The sequence below is a fragment of the Lepidochelys kempii genome, chromosome 2 (genome assembly GCF_965140285.1).
Source record: "Lepidochelys kempii isolate rLepKem1 chromosome 2, rLepKem1.hap1, whole genome shotgun sequence".
NCBI lineage: Eukaryota > Metazoa > Chordata > Testudines > Cheloniidae > Lepidochelys > Lepidochelys kempii.
The window spans coordinates 122,384,764-122,402,369 of record NC_136381.1 but is presented as its reverse complement, the minus strand read 5'-3'; the positions used below and the strand labels follow the sequence as shown (position 1 = coordinate 122,402,369).

General features: G+C 42.1%; 1 protein-coding gene across 2 annotated transcripts in view; it reads left to right on the top strand.

Moving 5' to 3' along the window:
• The window catches only part of ZCCHC2 (zinc finger CCHC-type containing 2), a 73,050-nt gene extending 58,287 nt beyond the window's left edge, over positions 1-14,763 (top strand). For both annotated transcript variants that reach the window (XM_073332222.2, XM_073332221.2), the window contains 3 exons: positions 7,067-7,195; positions 10,231-11,730; positions 12,751-14,763. In XM_073332222.2, coding sequence (XP_073188323.1) covers positions 7,067-7,195; positions 10,231-11,730; positions 12,751-12,818 — 1,697 coding nt within the window. In that variant the 3' untranslated portion in view covers positions 12,819-14,763. The remainder of the gene's footprint in view (positions 1-7,066; positions 7,196-10,230; positions 11,731-12,750) is intronic.
• Positions 14,764-17,606: the final 2,843 nt, after the last annotated feature.

The window sequence follows — 17,606 nt, the reverse complement described above, 5'->3', positions numbered from 1 at the left end:
CCGGTGGGACAGTAGAACAGTTCGGGGGAGGCTGTGGGGGTGCTGCTGTCTGGGCTGAGGGGTTCCTCGTGGCTGGGCTCTGGGAGGAATGGAGTGCAGGTGTCTGGGCTCTGAGGCCTCCCCCAGCCCCATCTTATCCCCACCCCCAACTGGAACTGGGTTGTTGTAGGGGTTTCTTTAACTGTCTACTCCTGGGGAAAATCATCTTTGCTGTTGTCTGTATTGTTGACATACTTGTTGACAGGTATTTTTGAAGTACATTTCCAAAATTATTGAAACTGGAGTCATTATATTTTGTTTTGACAGATAAAATATGCAGAATTTTTAATTTTTTTGGCACATAAGTTTCCCAGGAGTACCATTTTCACTTCTGTACTTTCCTCCCCTCCTCCTCCAGCTATTATTGTGAGGAAGAGGGTGGGGAGAAGCATTGTTGGAAAGCAGGATTATAATATTAGAGGTAACACTTCAGCTATTCATTAACTACTTTCCCTTTTCTTCTCACCCTCCTCCTTAGTGGGATTTTAACACAGTAAATCTAAACTAATATCTCAATTTTAACTTTTGTTCCTAATCACTCTGCTTTCCATATCTTTGCTATCTTTCTTTTTCCCAGGCTCATAATCTGTCATCTGCATTTTTCTACCATATATCCAGCTAATCACCAAAGTCACATCTTTGCCATTTCAGATCTTCCCTCTCCTCACTGCAGAAGTCTTCTGTTCACGCACCCACAGTCTGTCCAAAATGCTACTGCTATAAGTTTGTCTTGCTGGTCTTTTCAGCTTTGTCCTCTCAAGAATTCATTCTCTCCTCTGTTTTTTTCTCCTCTTTAGTAACCCCATCCCTTTCCTGTTCTGAAGTGTTAATCCTATTTGTTAGAGGATTCTCTTATGAGACTTAAGTACACAGACATTTTTGAAATTTCAGCAAGCCAATGTGTGACCTTCCCTAAATATGTAATTTTTTTAACCAGCTCTAATAGTAAGCTATCCAAGTAGAGAACATTTCTTAGGTTCTAGAAGGTAGTGGTGTTCTTCGAGTGATGTCCCTGTGGGTGATCCATTTTAGGTGTTCATGTGCCCCTGCTATCATAATCGGAGATTTATAGTAGCAGTGCCCAGTTGGGTCACACATGCACTGTCCTCGTCTCGCACTGCTTCAGGCAGTTATCTGGCTCTGTGTGACCAACCCTCTCTACTGCTTTTGGCTACGAGTTGGAGCATTTAGCATCACCTCAGAGCTTACTTAGCATAAAATAACCCCCCAGTTATTTCTCGTTTTATTAGAGACAGTCAACCCTTTTTTGTTTCTTTTCATCCTTGCCTATCTCTTGAAGGGGAAAAAAAAATCTGTTTTCCCGATTAGAAGTAGGTTTTCGTTGAACCGTTATTTTCGGTTCTCCCCTTGTGGGGAGACAAAACTCTCCCCTTAGGGGCATTCCCAGTTCCACAGGCTTCAAACACTGCCTCACCTGTAGGCTATCGATACCAGTGTTGGACGGACACTGAGTGTGTCCACCGCCTAGGCGAGATACACGGACCTCAAAAGTGTCCACACTGCCATAAGTAAAAGCCAGAACCCAGAAAGCCAGGGACTTGCAACTGAAATTACTCCTAATGGAGAAGTCCCTCAAACCTGCATTTGAACCAGAAGCACAGACCTCCCTTTTCAACCCCCATAACCCCCAGGCAAAAGTCACCCACAACAGCCTCTGACAGAGGCTCTTCTTCTAAGGCTCAGACAACCAACCACCCAACCAAAAAGGTGGCTAAAAAGTGTATTTTGGATTCGCCAACTTCGGAAATGACCAAGAAACGGCAGTCCCCGTTCCGACATACACAGTTGATACCGACCACACCAGAAGTTTCTACCACTGAAGCTGTGGCACCTTTTGGTACCATGGGTACCACAAGAGAGCTAAGGACTCCGAGAGCCAGCTCAGGTATAGACAGTAAGGGGAAAACAAAACCTATGCTGCCAACAAGACACTCTGTACCAAGCAGATCCATGCAACTACAGGGCATGCTTCCACCTACCTTCGGTCTACCACAATCGACGTGTACAACTATACCAACTTCGAGTGATGTCCCTGTGGATAATTATGTGAATAATTTCACATAAATTGTGTAGACTTTATTGAATTTCTTCCCGAGGAGAAAAAATATGAGTTTAGAGCCCTCACCTCTGAGGGACAACTGATTGCTTGCCAGAATGGCATTATAGGCCGCCTTGAACTCTGCAGACATGGCAGCATGGTCTACAGCTACTGTGATAGTCATGAGATCATCTTCTTTGTTGCATCTCTCTGGAAAAGCCCAGAGAGATGCAATTAACAATTGAGAATCTGCTGTTTTGAAGGGCTCAAACTCTTCATGGCCAAGACATCAAGGGCAACAGTGAAATCCCTGGGAATTTATACTCCTAGGAACAAGAGAAGACAGAGTAAATATTATAACATGCAGAGATACTGGTTTACACCATAGACACAAACACTTAGTATGAAGTACAGGGCCAAAACAGGGGCCCGCAAGAAGACACCAGCCTCCACCTCAATATGCAATATCTAACAAACAACCTCCCACCAGCAAGTTTGATGTGTTGCTCAAGGACCCAAGAACACCACATCTTTCAGTACTGGAACCCCTCCCCATGTCTCAACCATTTGCAGCCTAATTCCTTACTACCCAGTCTGGTAGTCCATCACAACAGACAGATGGGTACTGGAGATAATTGAGGTTGGATACTTCATTCCTTTACTCCTCTCCCCCCCAATCCTCCCTCTCTCTTCAGGGACCCTTCTCACAAAGCCTTACTTTAACAGGAGGTAACCCACCTCGTACATCTAGGAGCGGTAAAACTGATACCAACAGAAGGGGAAGGGCTTCTATTCACATTATTTCCTCATACAGAAATAAAACAGGAGGGTGGAGACCCATTCTCAATCTTCCACTCAACAACTTCGTGAAAATCCAATACTTCAAGATGGCACGTTAGCCACCATAATTCCAGCCATAGGACAGGATCATTTCCAGTACAAGATCCTACGCTTTGGCCTATCCGCTACTTCTCTAGTTTTTTCAAAGGTCCTTGCTATCATGGCGCCCTGTCTCCTCAGGAAAGGAACTTTGATACTCCCATACTTAAACGACTTCCTGCTGAAAGCACCTACAGAACAAGCAGCATCAGAGTGCACCAAACAGCTGACAGCTCTCTTCATGAAGTTAGGCCTCCGAATAAATGCACAAAAATCAACACTAACACCAGTGCAAAAACTAGAGTTGATTGGAGCCTACCTCATTTCTCCCAAGGTGATGGCCTCTCTACCACAACGATTTCTTATCTTAACCAACCTGATCTCCACAGCACAAAACAGCCTGTAAGTCACTGCCAGGACTTGCCTGCAACTACTAGGCCACATGGCTGCCACGATGTTTGTTGTCAGGCACACAAGACTACACATGCAATATCTACAAGCTTGACTCCAGAGTTTATATCCCAAAGTAAACAAGCACCTCACAATGCCAAACAAAATAAGACTCCCTACTCTGGCGGACACAACCAGACCATGTCTGTGCAGGGGTTCCTCTTGTACAAATTTCCCCAACGATGACCATCATTACTGACTCATCACTCCTGGGCTTGGGGGCACATCTGAACTCACATTCCATCCAGGGCCATTGGTCCCCAGCAGAATCCCTTCTCCACATAAATCTTTTAGAAGAGGGGTCTCAAACACGCAGGCCACACCCCCAGATTTATTTGCTGTGGCCTGCCAAGGTCTCTGCACCTCCACCCCCTGGAGTTATTTCCTGTGGCCGCCAAGCTCGCCACCCCCAGCATGCCACGTCTCCACTCCTCTGCCTACCTCCGGGCTTTGGCGGCGCTTTCCGGGGGGAGGAGCAGGGAGCTGTGTGCTCAGGGGAGGAGGTGAAGAAGAGGCGGGGGCCGGGCGGGGATTTGGGGAAGGGGTTGGAATGGGGGCAGGGAAGGGGTGGGAAGAGGTGGGGCAGGGGTGGGGCCTCATGGAAGGGATGGAGTGGGGTAGGGTGGGGGGGGCTTTATATCTTTATATGAAAAGGTGTCCGTGATGCAGCCCCCGTGCCAACGTACTAGTTCTCATGGGGCCCTCATGGTGATTTGAGTTTGAGATCTCAGTTTTAGAACTACAAGCCATTAACAACGCTTGCTCCCACTTTTTACTGATCATCAAAAACAAGACCACACGAGTCCTCACAGACCCTCCATTTGAGCCCATGGCAACATGCTCTCAACTGCACCTTTCCGTGTACCTTTCCATTACATCTGCCAGAAGGGTGGGAGAGTTGGGAGTTCTCATGGCAGACTCAGCATACACAATTTTTTTCAAAGACGGTTTCCCTGAGAATTCCACCCTCCCTTCCCCCACCCAGTTTTTTGCCTAAAGTCACCTCAATCAGCCCATCTATCTACCAGCATTCTACCCCAAACCCAACGAGGTATGGCAGTCCCTGTTACATACTCTAGATGCAGGCAGGGCAATAGCCTTTTACATCGAACTAAATCATTTCATAAGTCCCCAAAACTATTAGTCTCTATTACTAAATGATCCAAAGGGGACGCCATATCTAAACGGAGGCTATCCAAATGGATTTCAGATTGCATCAAACTGTTACCATCAACATGACTGGCAACCCCCTGCAGAGATTCGCACACATTCCACCAGGGCCTTATAGCTTCCACAGCGTTCCTTAACATTCCTATTATGCCACTACATACATCCGATGAAGTGGGTATTCACCCACGAAAGCTTATGCTCCAATACGTCTGTTAATCTATAAGGTGCCACTGGACTCCTTGCCGCATTCCTATTACGGACTTCTGTAAGACTGCAATGTGGACCTCGGCCCACGCATTTAAGCAACATTATGTATTAGAACAACATGCAACCTCTGATACTTCAGTCAGTCCAGTTCAGATTGTCATGGCATGAGCTATGGACAAAAATGTCTGTCCTTGCTGATAATCTTTGATTGCAATTGATAATAAGGTATGGATACCACCTAGTGGCTGAACTCAGTCCTGGAAGAGGCCTCAAAGTGTTGAGGGACACTTGGTTGAAATAATTCATTCGTGAAATGCTATAGACTTCTATCTTGGGTCCTTTTTTCAATCTGTGTGACTATGCTAAGGGATGTTTTGATCTGCAGTAAAATATTCTAATGAAGATAATTACTTATATCCTTGGTTAACCCAACTCTACACTGTGGTGACTGTCTGGCACATATTTTTGTTTGGATAAGAGAGAGGTGATTTAAGTTTTAACCCCGATAAGATTCAGGTAATATCCTGTATTTGAATATTGTGGTGTTTTGAGGAAATGGCAAGCAGTCACTTAACACTGTAAATTTACATGGTGTTTTATACAGCATGATTATCTGCTCTGGAGAGCTTATTGTTTAAGACTGACAATATATATATCAAGAATTCTGTAAAGGGAAATTCTGGGGGATTTTGGTGAGAACAAGTAGGGAGGCCAGAGCGATGCCTCTGACAGGTTCAGAAGTTAAGGCATGTCTGAATTGTTCCTTTTGTACGGAAGTCCATAATGCAGTAGTATTCTGGAGGAGCAATTACCATTTGAATGTTGCCTGAGGGGGACCTTAGCCAAGGTGATAACCAAATCACAAGTAAACAAATAAAGCAATTTGCTTTTATTTGGAGTTGTCGATTTCAAGGTAGTAGTTATAGCATGTGCTTGCCTGCTTGTTGCTTAGCATATGGCAAGAAAGCTGGTCGTGTCTACCCTGACTTTCAGTTACTTACGGTGAGATGGTCACAAATGTTTGGGAAGAATACGAGTGATCAGCTAGGTTATATTTGCACATCATACTGAGCTGCATCTGGAATGGGCTCAAAGGCAGAGCTATTGCAGTTCAGTCTGTGAAGAATGTCTTTCCTGAATGGCATGCTGGAATTCCTCTGTAGCTATAACCGGGTGTGGTCTAAAAATGTTCTTTGGGTTGGTAAAACTTGACCACTTTTTGTCTTTCATGACATCTCCCATCTCTGGTCTTTGGTTCTTGTTTCTAGTCTTGCCATGCCATTAGCTAGTTATGTTGTAGCTTCGTACAGTGTCAGATACTTCTGAGATTCCACTTGAGGATCTTATTTTCAGTGACCAGAGCAGCAAGTATTGACCTTTATATCTAAGAGAATGTTAGACTACCTTGGTTTTTCAATCTCATTTGAGTGAATACACAATTCTCACTCCCAGGAAGTCTGCTTGCACTTGGTTGGGTAAGATGGGTGATATGATCTATCACAGAGGTGGCCAACCTGAGCCTGAGAAGGAGCCAGAATTTATGAATGTGCATTGCCAAAGAGCCACAGTAACACATCAGCAGCCCCCTGTCAGCTTCCCTGCCCCCAGTGTCTCCCACCCGCCAGCACTGCCGATCAGCACCTAATCCTCCATCCCTGCACCTCCCACCCTCTGCAATCAGCTGTTTTGTGGTGTGCAGGAGGCTTGGGGGGGGGGGGTGAGGAGGAGGAGCAAGGGCGTGGCAGACTTAGGGGAAGGGTGGGGGCCTTGGGGGAAGGAGTGGAGTGGGGCCAGCGGTTGAGCCATGAGCACCCTGTAGCACATTGGAAAGTTGGCGCCTGTAGCTCCAGCCCACGAGTCGGTGCCTGTACAAGGAGCCACATATTAACTTCTGAAGAGCCGCATGTGGCTCCGGAACCACAGCTGGGCCACCCCTGATCTATCGTGACTCGGTTCTACTACATATTTAACTATTAAAACTCCCCAAGAAATTGAACTTTCTCCCAGTAAGTCTAAGGTGGGGAAGTGTTTGGTTGAAAGTCCCCCTAACAGTATATTTGATAGCAATTCAAAAGAGAGGACATGACTGATCTACTGCAGTTCAGCAAAGGACACCATTTGACTGAGCATTTATCCTTTCTTTTAGTTCTTTTGGAGATATATATAAATAAATCTGAACTAGCAGGGCGTGAGCAATCCAAAATAACCCAGCTGCCATACAGTGTGATACAAAATAAAAAGAGAGGTTCTTTTTATTTTTAGATCTGAATTTGGACGTTGGATCTGGACGTGACACATGTGGAGAAACATCTTCAGAGAGTTACAGTTCTCCTTCTAGCCCACAACATGATGGGAGGGAAAGCTTTGAAAGTGAAGAAGAGAAGGACAGAGGTTGGATTTGTGCAGTGGTGTGTGTGTGTGTGTGTGTGTGTATGTGTACACTTCGAACACCTCAGTAGGGCAAACGTTGAGCTTGACCACTTTTACTCTGGAATGCTCTACTGACGGTCTGATTTAATCTTTATTCCTATACTATATTTATAAGTAGTGTAACTGTGATTGCTTCTGTCATATATTTGATTACTACATTGCCAGCTGGTCAGGATTCAGGTTTTCACTGCTATTTCAAAACCCTGTTTTGCAATGTTAAATAACTCCCAATTTTAGGTGTACTCAATTTACCAATTGACTAATTTTATGCCTCCAAGCAAACAGTGCTCCATAAATTTCACTAAGGTTTTTCCTCTTCTTTTTAAAACACCAAAGTTATATTAAGTAACACTTCTGAGACTTAACTTACATCCAAGTACGCATGTTTGTGTTGATGGTAGAGAGTACCTAGGTGATACATTTTGTAGTATTGATTCCTGAAGGCAAGAAATGTTAATCTTTGCTTTGCAATACTTAACTGGTACCCTTCATTTTATACCATTATAATAACCCCTTGACACACATGCAGTCATATGACAGTAGGAAAATGTGCTTTATATACTTTAATTAGCAACATCATTGGAAGACACAAGCTGTCTATTTACTGTGAAGGAGTATAGTGCATGTCACATGTTTCCAGAAAGCTGTGAACAAACAATATATCTCCTGCACACACAGTTCTGTAACAAGTTAAGGATCTACTTTCAATAATGCGACAACATTTTGGCAGTTTCCAAAGCTTGTTTAACTGATAAGGATTTCCTTGGAAATTACAAAGTTATACGAAATGCAATGAGATGATGTACAGATATCGCATTTGTTCACTGCTGGCTTGAGGTGACTCCATAATCTGTATTTGAAATAAGTTTTCTGGAGAATGTTCTGCTGTCTGCCTTCCTGAGAGGGTCTATTTTCAAAAGCTTTTAAAAATAGCTTTGAATTTTACTTCAGTATAAAACGTACAAAAAAATCCCCAAGATAAATATATTGCCGTTAACATATACCCCAGGAAAAAGGAGCAATGCTCAGCCATATACCAAATATACAAAATCCCCCCCATTGAGATTCCGCTGTAAGATTCCAAATGTGCGGCACGATTACACCTTGTCATGTTTTCAGCCGTAACATCTCAATCTGATAAATCAAGAAAAACTTGCCGCACTTTTTTTGTGTGAAACTTTTCATCTTCTGTAATTTTGTATGTTTACTTGTAAGAGACTTGGCGCTCATCCCCGCCTCATGCTCCCTGCATAGCATTTTCAGAACTCTTCCCTATGTGCCTCTTAATTAGCCCCACTCAGTGTCTTATACTCTTCTTCTACGTTCAGCTTTATAAACATAAAACCAAATGTGATGTTGACTGAGGATATATGCAGAGTATATTGTGGAGCTGGGCAATGGAGGCAGGATGAACACAAGGCTGGGTAGGAGCCAGGGTTGGGAAGGCGACCATGAGGAATAATGCATGGTGGCATAAGCTGTACAGGAAGGACTAAGCTTTTTTTTATGCAGACACTAGAAGTTGTTCTCATGGTTTGTTCCTTTTGGATTGCCTGTCTTTCCTTTGGTTAAGGCAGACAGTCTTAGTTTTTAGGTTTCAGAGTAGCAGCCGTGTTAGTCTGTATCCGTAAAAAGAAAAGGAGTACTTGTGGCAGCTTAGAGACTAACAAATTTATTTGAGCATAAGCTTTCGTGAGCTACAGCTCACTTCATCGGATGCATTCCCCACTGTATTTTCAACTGAATGCATCCGATGAAGTGAGCTGTAGCTCACAAAAGCTTATGCTCAAATAAATTTGTTAGTCTCTAAGCTGCCACAAGTATTCCTTTTCTTTTTAGTTTTTAGGAACACTGTCAAGGTAAAAATCACTGTGTATATCTTTAAATATCCCCTACCTGAGTTGATAAGACTAAGGTATTAACGTCTTAATTTATTTTTCACCATTTACTTAAATTTTTTTATTTGCTCTGAATGATGGACTAGTGGTCATGTTTGCTTTCTGGCTTTCATCCACTTAATATTGTGTTGGGGCTCTTAACACTTAAGAAACTTGGTTAAATACTAGAAATGCTTGCTTTGAAAATTGAGAAGACACATGAAAACACCTTGGTTTTTTAAAATGTAGCAAACCTATTGTGTATAAATCTCAATGCTAACCATATTTGTTTGTTTTCAGTGCTGTAGATCAGTGGTTCTCAATCGGGGTCCAGGGCCCTCTGTTTCAGGGGGTCTGCCAAGTGTGGCCAGTGTTAGACTTGCTAGAGCTCAGAGCAGAAAGCCAAAGCCCCGTCGCGCAGGACTGCAGCCTGGGGTCCCAAGCCCCACCACCCAGGGCTGAAGCCAAAGCCTGAGCAACATAGCTTTGATGGGCCCCCTGTGGTGTGTGGCCCTGGCCAATTGCCCTGTTTGCTGCTCCCTAACGCTGGCCCTGGCTTTTACATGCAGAAAAACAGCTGTGCCACAGCTAGGCTGTGGAATTTTTATAGCATGTTGGGGGTCCTCAGAAAGAAAAAGGTTGAGAACCCGTGCTGTAGATTACTTGTGTTTGACAGTGCAGTAGATAAAAATGTTTTGACTGTCCTAAAAGCTAAAGGAGCAGAAAAGTTGTTTAACTATACATGGTGCGTTTGAGATCTTTTCTCCTCTTCCCCTGCCACCTGTATTTTGAGAATTGTACCAGCTGGGGGCATAGTTATTTCCCATCTTTCCAGGTGGATGGGAGTAGCTTAATTTATTCTGTGCCCTCCACTTATACATATGGATATAGAAGTCACAAACACAAATTAGCAAGTGGATTATTTGGTGAAAGCAAATAATGGAAAGCAAGGCAGATATGCCTCTAATTCAAAATCAGTCCAACCCAAGCTGGAAAGGTGGATAAACAGTCCTTAATTTCATCTACATCAAGGTGAAATAACACTTATTTGTGCCTTTAAAATTCAGTAAACCTCAAGTTTGCATTTTTAGTTTTTCACTAATGCTTTATCTTCAACAGATACAGACAGCAATTCAGAGGACTCTGGGAAACAAAACGCAGGCAGGTTTACTGTTTATGGTGCTGTCAGTCCATCGAACATCAAAGCAGCAGCTGCTCAGATTTCTTCAGTGAGTAATGAGAATGGAAGTATTTCAGAGGATCCTTTAAATTCAAAGTTTCAACATATTTCATTTATGCCTGCCTTACACTGTGTGATGCACAATGGTGCACAGAAACCTGAAGCTGTAGTTCCACCACCCATATCTGCTGATGGTAAAACAATGGGAATGCTTGTTACCACTCCTGTCGCTATCTCGCCAATGAGAGAATCTGCAAATCCAACTCCAGTTGGAATAGGGCCAATGACTTCTGGTGAATCTGAAAAACGCCTTGAGCTGTTGGCTTCCCCTCTACCAGTACCATCTACTTTCCTTCCACATTCTGTACAGCCTGGTAGCCCAGCTTTGCACTTGGCAATACACAGATTGAAAATACCCTCTTCGCAGGGATCGTCTGAAAATTGCACAGTTACTGGACCACAGCAACCAACTGCAAACTTAAGCGTTGGCTCACCAAATACTGCCTTTATCCCAGTCCACAGCCCAGGTAGTTTTCCAGGATCCCCAGTTCCTAATACAGATCCCATCACAAAACCTGCATCCCAAGTGGTAGGACTGAATCAAATGGTGCCTCATATTGAGGGGAACACCGGAGCAATCCCTCAGCCTACCAGTCTAAAGGTAGTTCTTCCCGCAGCTGGTCTTTCAACAGCACCTCCACCGGCTTCCTATACTTTGCCAGGCACTCCTCATGCTACCAATGTGTTGCCCAACCAGAATACAAATGTGCTGAACTCTGTAGCAACTTCCACACCACCTCAATCAGCTGGTTTAGGTGTTGGTCAGATCCAGTCAACTATTCCCCCTGCAATACCTACCCATACACCAGGCCCTGCCCCTAGCCCAAGCCCTGCTTTAACACACAGCACTGCGCAGAGTGACAGCACATCCTATATAAATGCTGTTGGAAATACTAACACTAATGGGACTTTAATGCCTCCACAGCAGTTGGGGTCTGGGGCTTGTGGTTCTTGTGGACGTAGATGCAGCTGTGGGTCCAATGGAAGCCTTCAGATCAATAGCTATTTTTATCATAACCCTATTCATGGACAAGTCTACAGAGTTCCACCTTTCTTCACTCTGCCATCTCTTTGCAATGGCAGCTACCTCAACCAAGCACATCAAAGCAATGGAACACAACTTCCTTTTTTCCTGCCTCAGACTCCATATGCAAATGGACTGATGCATGACCCAGTAATGGGAAGCCAAGCCAACTATGGTATGCAGCAAATGGCAGGATTTGGGAGGTACTATCCTGTATATCCAGCACCTAACGTAGTTGCCAACACAAATGGATCGGGGCCCAAGAAGAATGGGAATGTTTCATGTTACAATTGTGGTATAAGTGGACACTATGCGCAGGACTGTAAGCAGTCATCCATGGAGGCCAATCAGCAAGGTAATCATGATAGCTCCCAACGGACTTGCTTTTGAATTTACTAGTTTCTCTTTACCTTACTGACCATGCTGTTTCTGTTCTTGCAGAAAGGTGTGTGCGTGTGTGTTTGTATAAATGTACGTTGTGCACTAGTGGTCTGCTATAAAACCGCAAAGAGGCTTATCTAGCCCCAATCAAATACTGGGGAAATGGAGTTCACAGGTACTAAACTAAATTTTGAAGGGGTATGAAATTGGGTTAGGAAATGAACCCATCTCTGTTCTAAATTGTCATTCTTTTCTCTAGGCTTTTGGCAGTATTTTCAGACTTGCATGCTATTAATGTCAAGTCTTCCACTCCCTTTGATGTTTTGGTAGAATTCAGTTGCAAAAAGGATTGGAAATTGTCAGGTACTATATACAATACATGGCTTGGATTTCTAAAGCATGTGAAGATTGAGAAAACTGGTCATTCTGATGTATTTTTTACCTCTGCATAACCAACTATCCTCTGTATAACCTATTTTATGTAGGTGGGATTTGTTTGACTTCTGAGACAGTTGCAGCAAAAAGACATTGAAATAAGACACTAATAAGAAATCAAAATTTAACAAATGACTTCAGTTTTATAACTTCCATCCTCTTTCCATTCAAAAAAAAAGAGGGGGAAACAGTGTTTGTACCTGTAGAACATTAAATACATTTTTCTTCCATCACTTCCTTTCTGATCCTCAGTGTGTCTGTTCTGACCTTAATCATGTTTGCCAAACTTGAACAGGAAAAATTAGTCTTGGTGTTTGGGGGTTGCTTTTACTTTGCATTTTTCCAGGGGAGGTAGTATCTTACATTTTTACGTTGGATTTCTTTTATGCTGACACTTCATCAAGGAGATGAAAAACGATGAAGTTTGAGCCCTCCTTTTAAATAAGATTGGAGAACAAGATAGTGCCTTTTGAAGAGCATGTCCATTTTGATACCTTGTAGTGGTTTGTAATCTGTTTAATTGTAAACAGTGACTTAGTAGTTCTCTTTCCTGTTTTAGGCACTTACAGACTGAGATACGCACCTCCCCCTCCCCCTTCCAATGATACGTTGGATTCTGCAGACTGAAACAAGTAAACATTGCCTACATAACAAACTGAAGTTTGGGGAATTGAGAGGGAGGGGGAATGTTTCCTGAGGTCTTGCATTTGGGATATTCCTGGTTTTATATTCTTTTGGAATTTTTCATTGCTTTTGCACCTCTGTTCAATACAAAAGAAGAAAGCTGAGTCCCTGATCTCCTGGTTCTGCAAAAAGCTTGCATAATGCATGTAATTCAAACACACAGCCAAACAATCAAAAGAGCATTTGAACCATACTTTTGCACTGAAGACTTGAGACATGTGCAATGTTTACTGCATTTTTTAAAATGTCCTTTGACCTCCGACATCACTGGTGGAGCAGCCATATGGTTGAAACAAGAAACTTGGTCATGTTGTGTCACAATCCCGCCTCTTCTGTCCCACCCCACTCCACCCCCAGCCTGTTCTCCTTATGCTGCTGTTTTTGTTTCTCTCCCACCTTCACTGTGTGTCCACAGGTTTCATTGGACTGTCTGAGTATTTGGCAGTTTATAGAGAATTTGTCCAAACTATAGCAAATAGTTATACTCATGAATTATATGGGGAAACTGTTTAGTCTTCCTGTGGGGAGCGAGACTAAAGACTCACAGAATAGTGTGTATGTAATAGCTTGTTTTACACACACACACACACACACACACACACGTAAATGAAAATACTTCAAGTGGGAAGGGAATGAAACACTGTGGACTAAAACAGATTTATGAACGTGAGCAAGCTTAAAGTGAAAGATCTTATTTCCATTGTAGTGTTTTAACCTGATTGTTCCAAGAGACAAGGGGCGGGGGGTTGGTATGAATGTTGTATTCCATGTGTTTGCATTTCTGATGAAAGCTGACAGTGAGTCCTTTTTTAAAAGCTATTCTACTTCTGTGTCAACACAGAATGAACATTACTTGATTTTGATTTGATTTTTCCCTCAACTATTACAGTGTTGCATTGTATTTAGAATGTAAATGGTTTATTTCAGTCTGAACAAAAGTTACGGTTTTCTACAAAATAGTCAGGTATTAGTATTAGGACTGGTCTACCAAATAGCAAAGTCACTATTTTATAATAATTTACCACTATGCGTGATTATGGTATAATGTGAAAGACTGAAATGCGTGTGCTAAGATGGTATTAATCATGTTGGTGTCATGTCAGTAAGTTTAATGCTGCTGTATTTTTATTTTTAAAAGCCAATATGTACTAAATTGCTTCCAGGTAATAATTGATTTCCTAAAGTGCACTGAGGTTATCTGGAAGATTGAGTGAATTTTTCATGACTGCTATATTCAACACCGATGAACAAATTACCACTGTATATCCATAGGTTTTTGGCATTCCTCACAGTTCATAGCAGAAATGAAAGATTTTTTTTTTAAAGTAAGATGCTGATATGCAGTAGAGGGACAAAAGTAAAATTGTATGGGGGTTCAGCTGCCTAATTGCTAAACAAAAACTTGAAGAAAAAAAGCTTGATTTACTAAATGTCTTCATAGGTAGCATTTATATTTATAGCACCAGTATACATTTTTCTCCCTTGGGGTGGGGTAGGGTAGGTGAAAGCTTTAATTTAAAAAGAAAAGAAAAAATAAGTAGTAAATGGAAATTATTTTGATTAAAAATATTTTATTTGATCTGGGTATTTTTGGACCGCATTATTAAATGAATTAACTGCATTTGAGTTTAAGTGAGGGTGTTAAAGCACCAATGGACTCACATTGTGAATTACCTGCCAGTTGTACTTTATGGAACTTATTTTATGATTTAAAATACTGTACTGTAAATAGGAGGTATGTTACCTTCTCTTTATTTGTATGTTTACCATATACTTTGATATTTGAAATGTTATGTACTGGAAAGGTCACTTATATTTCTAGAACAGATTGGATTTTATGCAACCTTTCTTCCTTGAATTAACAGCAATAAAAAAGGAAAAAAGTGTCTATCTGTAAGTACTGTACTTTATTACTCTTAATGAAAGTGGTGCCCTGCTCCTATTATGTTGTTTTTTTAGCAAGGTACTCCATTGGCTGGAAAGTGGCATAGATTGGACCATTTTGTTAGCATAAGTATGAAGTATTTTGTTTGACTAGTTGAGTTAAGAACTTCATATCCTAATTCAGGGCCATGATATCTTGGACTGGGTAAGTGAACTATTGGTCACTATGAAACACTGAATTATGAAACCAGATAAAGGTATGAGGTGATGTGGGGCAACAGTGGGTTAAAGCCTTAGCTGCATTTTACTGCAATCCCTAAGTCTAGGCTCTGTTGGCCGCATGTCTTGGGCCCAGGGTAAGCCAATGTTCTGATATGCTTTGTTGGTCCAAATGAAAACTCCGAGTCCCTAACACACTCTGGAAAAATCAACATACCCAGTCATAATACCTGGAAAGTGAGCTGTCTTCCTGTCATTTTCTTCATTCTGCTGGGGAGAATAGAAGGCAAACAGGCCTGCAATGGCTGAAAATCCAAGCCTCTGCCAAGTGGCACTTCTGTTAATTCCTTAACAGGATAACTTGTTGGGCAACTGTCTTGGCCTAAGTAAAAAATGGAAGGTGGCATGCTCGCTCTGTCACCTGACTTCCCTTTTTCATATCCAGAGCTCCACAGTTCCAGGGTTTAATAGCAGCTTTAAAACCATACAATTAAGTCAACCTACGTTAGCTCAACCGACAGCCACTGCAGGTTTTCGTGTCCATGCTACCCTTCTTCTGCCAGTGGAGGCGTCCTCACTGGGAGCACTTGGACTGACAAGTGCTGCCAGTGGCAAAGGGGGCGCACAGCCCAAGCTGTCAAGCATCCGATGAAGTGAGCTGTAGGTCATGAAAGCTTATGCTCAAATAAATTGGTTAGTCTCTAAGGTGCCACAAGTCCTCCTTTTCTTTTTGTCCTATATAAATGGTTTTAAAAAATGCTATACAAAAAGCAGGTTATTGTATTGACATTGAATAAATCATTTAAGTTGGTACAATACAGTAGCTTAATAGCTTTAGTTGAGTGTATTGTACCTGCAATGTCCTTGATTCCCTAGCTTTGGAACTCTTCCTAGATGTAAAATAGTCCTGCTTTATCAACTTTTATGCCCTGCTGCGAGGGATTTTTTTCCTCCTAAATTGGAGGACTTTGGTTGCCATTTGAAGATCAAGTATGCTTAAGCTACTGAGTAGATAACTGAGTTAAGGGGGGGGTCTTGGAGTAATTAATGCATGTTAGGAACACCTAGAACAAAGACTAGGCATGTGTAAATTGAAAGCTTAACGTTTTTTTACAAACTTTTCTAATAAGACACTTTTTCTCCAACTGTTTTGATTGGAATGGATTCCAGACTTCTGAAATACATCTGGTTAACATTGTAATGCTAATATGTTTCAGTGGGAAATCTAGAGTTACTTTTATACAGTAATGCATAATTATGCTTTGCTTGTTTCCAACATCTTTCATCCTGACTGGATCCTGAAATTCTTTACAGCATATACATAGACCCCAGTGCTGAAATGTGGTTATGCAGTATGGACACACAACCTTAGTTTTTAAAATTTCATCGAGAAGTCCCTATTATAATCATTAAACTTCATGGAACTGATTATTAGCTTCTGGAGGAGGAAAGGTTGAATCAGCTCTGAGACTTATACTTCTAATAATTTCTAAGAATTAATTAGACCATCAAATTAATTAGACCACTAAATAATTCCTTCAACATATAAAATGCTTGAATTATAGATTATGCTAACATTTGGGGTGGTGCAGGGGTGGAGTTGGAGGTATTTAATCTTTTTAAAAGGCAGGGTTTGAATGAACCAGAGCTGAGCCAGTCTTTCAGATTTCATTAGCCATTTTACACATACCCACATCCAGTTTTGGCAAAAGTTTTTAAAACCAACAATTGTATCAATTCGGTATGCAAATAACTGAACTGTGTATTTGTGTAATCAGTATAGTTAACCATATGATACACATCTAATTGAATAGATTAGCACAGTATGCAACCTATGCTTTGAAACAGATTAAAATCCATAAGAACTGCCATACTGGGTCAGACCAGGAGAGTGGGCTAAACGCTCTATTGTCTCTGACAATGGCCAGTACCAGAGCTTCAGGGGAAGTGTACAGGGCAGTTTGGCAGTCAGAGTCTTAGGGCTGCCCTGAACATGGCCATAACAAGGGTGGGGCAAGCAGGGCAGCTGCTGGGGGGTGGGGGGGGGAATGAAATAAACAATAGGGATACAAATATGCTTGCTTGCTCTGGGTGCTAAATTGCCTGGTTATGTCTCTGGCTCTGAGCATGGGGTTGCATCCCTTGCCAGCTTGGCTAATCGCCCCGAGAACCTATCCTCTGAGATTATCTAGTTCTTTTTTTGAACCCGGTGATGCCTTTGGCCATCACAATATCCCATGGCAATGAGTTCCACATGTTAATTGTGGATTTTGTATGAAAATGTACTTCCTCTTGTGTGTATTAAACCTGCTGCCTATTAATTTCATCGGGTGACCCCGGTGGTGGTATTGTGGGAAAGGATACATAACACTTTTTCCATACCATCCATGATTTTATAGACCACTATCATGTCTGTCCTCCAGTTGCCTCTTTTCTAAGATGAACAGCTGTAATCTTTAGTCTCTTCTTATATGGAAGCTATTCTGTACCCTTGATAGTCTTTGCCCTTTTCTGTATCTTTTCCAACTCCACTATATCCATTGTGAAACAGGACAGTCAGAACTGACTACAGCATTCAAGGTGTGGGTGTCCAAAGTATGGACTCAGTGGCATTATGAGATTTTTTTT